This window comes from Dendropsophus ebraccatus, chromosome 13, assembly GCF_027789765.1.
Source record: "Dendropsophus ebraccatus isolate aDenEbr1 chromosome 13, aDenEbr1.pat, whole genome shotgun sequence".
NCBI lineage: Eukaryota > Metazoa > Chordata > Amphibia > Anura > Hylidae > Dendropsophus > Dendropsophus ebraccatus.
Window position 1 is genome coordinate 43,144,464 of NC_091466.1, and position 6,503 is coordinate 43,150,966.

The window sequence follows — 6,503 nt, forward strand, 5'->3', positions numbered from 1 at the left end:
TTACTGAGAGAAGATTGCAGGGTGATGTGCTGTGCAGGACTGCTCCGTGCTCTCTCACTCCTCTCAGCCCCTCCCCTCTCCATAGACACATAATGGACACAGAAATCCTGCTTTTTCTGAAGTGAGGGGGGAGCTAGGAAATTAGCTTTTTCAGTACAGAAGGAAACTCTTTTGGTATATAAAACCTATTACAGAGTTTCTTAAAACGCCTTGTACTATTGATATTTATTGTTTTCAGAAAAATGGCCCTGAAATGACAGTTACGCTTTAAATTCATCTAAAGGGGACAAACACTGTCAATTGTCGTCTATATCCATGGGTCTTGCTGTAAAGCATGTCACTAAATGCTGTTAAAAAGAGCTCAGGCAAGATGGCAGCCCCCACAATAATGTACAAAAAGTTAAATAAAAAATTACAGTCAGAAGATAGAAACAGAGTAGAATAAAAGAACAACTTTTTGTATCTGACTCTAATCAGTAAAAGAAAATATAAGTGACACATGCCCTTCAAGCTTCATTTTGGGTAAAAAAAAAAAAAGAATAATAAAAAAGAAAAAAAGTTATGAGCATATTCTCAAGAAAACTCAATAACCAACCTGCTGAAAAAATATTTTATTAACATACAGGGAAAAGATTGAACACATGAAGAGTAGTAGGCTATACTCCCACTTTGGGAACATAGCAGGGAAAGGCGGCCGTCACATAATATAGACGGCGGCTAATAATGATCACGATCATTATTAGCAACCGTCTATATAATGAGACGGCCGCCTTTGTCAGATATGTTCCCGAAGTGGCAGCATAGCCGTAAACTGCACATTTTGTCAATAGGCCCCTTTAGCAAGCTCCCAGCAAAACACTGTAGACCAAGGCACTGAGCTATCCTCTGTATGAAGATTAAAGCTACTAGAAGAAGGTCTCGCAGGAAGTGAGCTTCATAGTTAAGACTTAGCAATATTCTTGGAATCTGTAAACTTTTTTAAACCAAAGACCTCAACGTATTACCAGGTTATCTGTTACAAGGTAGGCGACAGATGCAGAAATACAATCATCATCACTAGATCATGGTAGTTGTAATATCTAAACATAAAGTCAGCAACACCTGCGATCTGCTGTTTATCGCAGATCCTGTACCCGCCTACCCGGACTATATATATATATATATATATATATATATATATATATATATATATATATATATATATTTAAATGACAGAACTAAGTAAAGGGCATGGATATATCAGATATTGACTATATGACTGATGAACTCCTTCCAGAGAATTACAATGCATCTACTGTATTCTGCCATACTGCAACTTGCCATCTACCATGGTACTAAATGGAGAATAATTAAAGGAAAACACTATAAAAAGGTAACATATCACACTGATCAGACAGTCAGATCTCAGGGCATCGTGTTACAGAGCAGGACTGATATGTATACAGTTTTGGAGGAAAAGATTCAGTATAACTTATGCCAAGATTAGGAGTCCAGTGGGAGGTCCTACTCAGTGGCTGACAGCTATATCTGTATGCAGACTTATACAGGGAAGGCTATCGATCACAAAAATCACATTTAGACTCCTAAGCACAGAATGAGCAGGGATTTCAATAAAATAAGTAATACTGAATCTCTTCCTGCAAAACTATATAGCAGTCTGCTGTATAACATGCTGTCCACAGATCAGACTACACGATCAATGTGACAGTTCACATTGAAGAACAACAGTAGAACAGCAGCATATGTAATAAACTATAATGATCTCTCTCATATGTCCACATGACTTTGTTTTCAGACCAACGGTATAATGGGATCACGAAGCACACATCCTACTCCTGAGGAGCTCACTCTTACTACCCTGAGCATTAGCGCTATAACTTTGGCAACTGCAACAGAACTGAAAAAAGTCAACAAGAATTAAAGGAAATCTCCACCTTTGTGTTGCTGGTGTATCTGCGGCGGCTTCATCGCAGAGCCCAACAATGCCGGTGATTGTACTCAGTGCACGGAAACACCAGAGATCAAAGCTGCCTCATGCATGCTAGTAATACAGCAACTGTGATGCTCCAGGGCATTGGCATCGTTGGCACTAACCGGCGCTATGGAAAATTACATAAGGGTGGAGATTTCCTTTAGGTCCCTTAATTCCCACTATTATGTGATAAAAATAAAATATAGCAACTTTAGAGAGAAAAAGAGTAAAAGTATACAACTTATATAGCAATAAAAACCTATAGACCCTAATGTAAATCTAATCTACTTCTTCTATAGTGGGACCCCCGGCTGCTCCCCCTGCAGCACCACCAGGGGCGCCAGGTCCGGATCCGCCCTGGTAGACTTTGCTCATGATTGGGTTCCATAACTTCTCCAACTCTTTTTGCTTGTGATCAAATTCTTCTTTTTCAGCCATCTGGTTCTTCTCCAGCCAATCAACGATCTCCTTGCATTTGGACAATATCTTCTCTTTGTCTTGGTCACTTATCTTGCCCTTCAGCTTCTCGTCTTCGACAGTCTGTTTGATTTGGTAGGTGTAGGACTCCAGCCCGTTCTTGGCTGATACACGCTCTCGGTTGGCCTCGTCTTCCTCCTTATACTTTTCAGCATCGTTCACCATTCGATCAATGTCTTCCTTGCTCAGCCGACCTTTGTCGTTGGTGATGGTGATTTTGCTTTCTTTACCGGTACTCTTGTCGGCCGCTGTCACATTCAGGATGCCGTTGGCATCAATATCGAAGGTCACCTGAAACAAATGCAAAAAAACAAAAAACAAAACACAAAACAAATGAACAATGAATACATGTCACACACCTTTGTTTGTAAAGAAACAATCATTCTGTAAAATAAGGACATGGAGCCAAGATGCACAGGTTTTACCCATGTTATGATCTACATGACACTGGTATCGGTGCATTATAAAATAATTTTGACCACAAAGCCAAAAATTAACCAGAGACTTCATGTTCTGCTTGTGATGATAAGGAGGAGGCTGTTATAAAGTGATCTCTACAGCATTACAGTGAATGGTGACACCAATAAAGAGGAGACAACAGATGAAGCTCACATCTCTGCTCACCCCATCGAGTGATCTCTGCAAAGGTCACAGAGCATGCCCAGGCACCTTTCCCATTTATGAAAATGAGACAGATTTTGTCTAGTGTTGCCTATGTCCATTGGCTTTGCTGTAAAGCATAACTCTAACTCCTGTTAAAAAAGCTTAGTTTGGAGGGCTGCCCCCCAGTGGTGTAGCATGAAGGGACAGGGGGCTGTGGAGGCAGTTACCCTGTGCACAAAATTCCTAGGGGTGCACAATTTTGCCCCCCTAAAAATGTTACCACTTACTACTGTACAGGAGCAAAAAGGCTGGAGGTAAATCCCTGCTTCTGTACAACAGAGTAGCACATGTCTCCTAATTTATTTCTATTTAAAAATCTCTAGTCTTCCAGTACTCATCAGCTTATGTATGTGCTGTAGGTGGTAGCAGAGAACTGTGTCAGACTGGAAAGAAAACACCATTTTCTACAGCACATACAGCAGATGATAAGCACTGGAAGACTTAAGAGTTGTAATTTACTTCTATTTAAAACTCTTATTAGAGATGAGCGAACCTCGAGCATGCTCGAGTCGATCAGAACCCACCCAGATAAGGATTTGTTGTCATACACTCATTAATACAGATCAGCATAGAGCCTGGTATACTGCAGTCTGTGGGCATGTATAGATGTATAGGCTGACTGTACTACTCCCATGAGTGACAGACATTGCATTGAGTCTGGAGACCCCTAAAGAATAACTCAGCACTGAAAAGAGGAGCTAAGGACGCATTAAGCACAGAAAGCTCTGGGCACTAAAGGGGCCACACCCTGCTAGGTTTTCATGGCCATGAAGTCTATATAACAGCAGTCTAGAACTGTTCACTCTGTTCTCTCTTCTCAAAACTGATAACTGTTCCCATTAAATGTAGCCCAGGGGTAGGGAACCTTGGCTCTACAGCGGTTGCAAAACTACAACTCCCATCATGCATAGACAGCCAGGGCCTTAGCTGTCCATGCATGATGGGAGTTGTAGTTTTGCACCAGCTGGAGAGCAAAGGTACCCGTGAAGTGGCCTGTAATAGGACGGATGGGGCAAGAGCCACCTGCAACTTCAAGAGCAGATTCCAATAGGAACACAGGGGGAGACTGACAAAACAGTTAAAAACTGTCTGCTGTCCGTAGCAACTAGGGATGGTCCTAAACTGCCGAGGTTCGGGTTCATATGAACCCGAACGCTCGGCATCAGACTCCCGCTGTCTGCACGCTCCGTGGAGCGGGTGGATACAGTAGGAGGACCGCCTGGAAAACTGGGATACAGCCTATGGCTATGGCTGTATCCCAGTTTTCCAGGCGGTCCTCCCGCTGTATCCACCCTCTCCACGGAGCGGGCAGACAGCGGGAATCATTACCGAGAGTTCGGGTTCATACGAACCCGAACCGAACTCGGTTCGGACCATCCCTACTAGCAACCAACCACAGTTCTCATTTCAAATTCTGTGATGTTGCTAGTGACAACAACATTTTTCTTCAGTCTGCCAAGGCCATTTGATCTTAGTGTGATAAAAGATTGTCACCTCGATCTGCGGCACTCCTCTAGGTGCAGGGGGGATGCCCGTCAGGTCGAACTTGCCCAGCAGGTTGTTGTCCTTGGTCATGGACCTCTCGCCCTCGTAGACCTGCACCAGCACGCTGGGCTGGTTGTCGGAGTAGGTGGTAAAGGTCTGGGTCTGCTTGGTGGGGATGGTGGTGTTCCTCTTGATGAGTGCGGTCATCACTCCTCCAGCCGTCTCGATGCCCAAGGACAGCGGGGTGACATCCAGCAGCAGAAGGTCCTGCACATTCTCAGACTTGTCTCCGGTTAAGATGGCCGCCTGCACGGCCGCCCCATACGCCACCGCCTCGTCGGGGTTGATACTCTTATTCAGCTCTTTTCCATTGAAGAAATCCTGCAGCATCTTCTGGATCTTAGGGATCCGGGTGGAGCCCCCGACCAGTACAATCTCCCGGATCTGTGCCTTGTCCAGCTTGGCATCCCGCAATGCCTTCTCTACAGGCTCCAGGGTGCCCCGGAAAAGATCGGCATTGAGCTCCTCAAATCGGGCACGGGTGATAGACGTGTAGAAATCTACACCTTCATACAGAGAATCGATCTCTATGCTGGCCTGGGTGCTGGAGGACAGGGTACGCTTAGCCCGCTCACAGGCTGTCCTCAGTCGCCGCAGTGCCCGCTTGTTGCCGCTAATGTCCTTCTTGTTCTTACGCTTAAACTCCTCCACAAAATGATTGACCATGCGATTGTCAAAGTCTTCCCCACCCAGGTGAGTGTCCCCAGCCGTGGACTTCACCTCGAAGATGCCGTCATCGATGGTCAGCACCGACACATCGAAGGTGCCACCGCCCAGGTCGAAGATCAGCACGTTCTTCTCACCGCCTCCCTTCTTGTCCAGCCCGTAGGCGATGGCGGCCGCGGTGGGCTCATTGATGATGCGCAGTACATTGATGCCGGCGATGGTGCCTGCGTCTTTGGTTGCTTGTCGCTGAGAGTCGTTGAAGTAAGCCGGGACGGTGATGACAGCACAGGGCACCTTCTTCCCCAGATAAGCCTCAGCGATCTCCCTCATCTTGATCAGCACCATGGAGGAGATCTCCTCTGGGAAGAACGACTTCTTCTGCCCTTTATACTCCACCTGCACTTTGGGTTTGGAGTTGTCGTTTATCACCGTAAACGGCCAATGCTTCATATCAGATTGTACGGTGGAGTCGTCAAAGCGACGGCCGATCAACCTCTTAGCATCAAAGATGGTATTAGCCGGGTTCATGGCCACTTGATTTTTGGCAGCATCTCCAATGAGCCTCTCGGTGTCGGTGAAGGCGACATAGCTGGGAGTGGTGCGGTTGCCCTGGTCATTGGCAATAATCTCCACCTTGCCAAGCTGAAACACTCCCACACAGGAATATGTAGTGCCCAAGTCAATGCCCACAGCTGTAGAGGTGGCAGCCATGCTGGGAAATCTCTATAATAACCTATATACTCTGAGGCAGGACTCCAGCAACTGCTCATCTCTCCGTCCTGCACTAGTTTTTATAGTCTCCCACCCTCACCGTTCATTGGCCAGCTTCTAGCATGGAGACCAATGAAAGCAAAGCGCCCCGTCAACGCAGGATATGATTGGACGACATCACTTACTTGTGTAACCAATCACGCTCCACTATCATAAATCGTAGGGATGCTGGCTGTCAATCCGGACTGACTGTCATGGCAACGACGGAACTTTCTGCACGTTTCGCTGGGGTAGGCGGGACTTGCCATGCAGTTAACCAATCAGCGATCAGGAAAGCTGGCCATGTGACTTAACACGTGTAGTTTGACGAGAAGGCGTGGACTGTTATGTTTGTCATTCCAGCTCGCTGCCAGACGTCTCCGTGCTGCGGGCCAGCGCGTATCCTTATTTGGTTTCAGTGGATAATTCC

General features: G+C 45.9%; 1 protein-coding gene across 1 annotated transcript; it reads right to left on the reverse strand.

Annotated features, from left to right (window-relative positions):
* Window positions 1-596: 596 nt before the first annotated feature.
* HSPA2 (heat shock protein family A (Hsp70) member 2) lies at window positions 597-6,113 on the reverse strand. Its single transcript, XM_069950247.1, has 2 exons — window positions 4,607-6,113; window positions 597-2,740 (listed from the first exon to the last, which is right to left on the reverse strand). The coding sequence occupies exons 1-2, from the start codon at window positions 6,032-6,034 to the stop codon at window positions 2,252-2,254; spliced, it is 1,917 nt and encodes a 638-aa protein (XP_069806348.1). The 5' UTR covers window positions 6,035-6,113; the 3' UTR covers window positions 597-2,251.
* Between the last annotated feature and the right edge of the window lie 390 nt (window positions 6,114-6,503).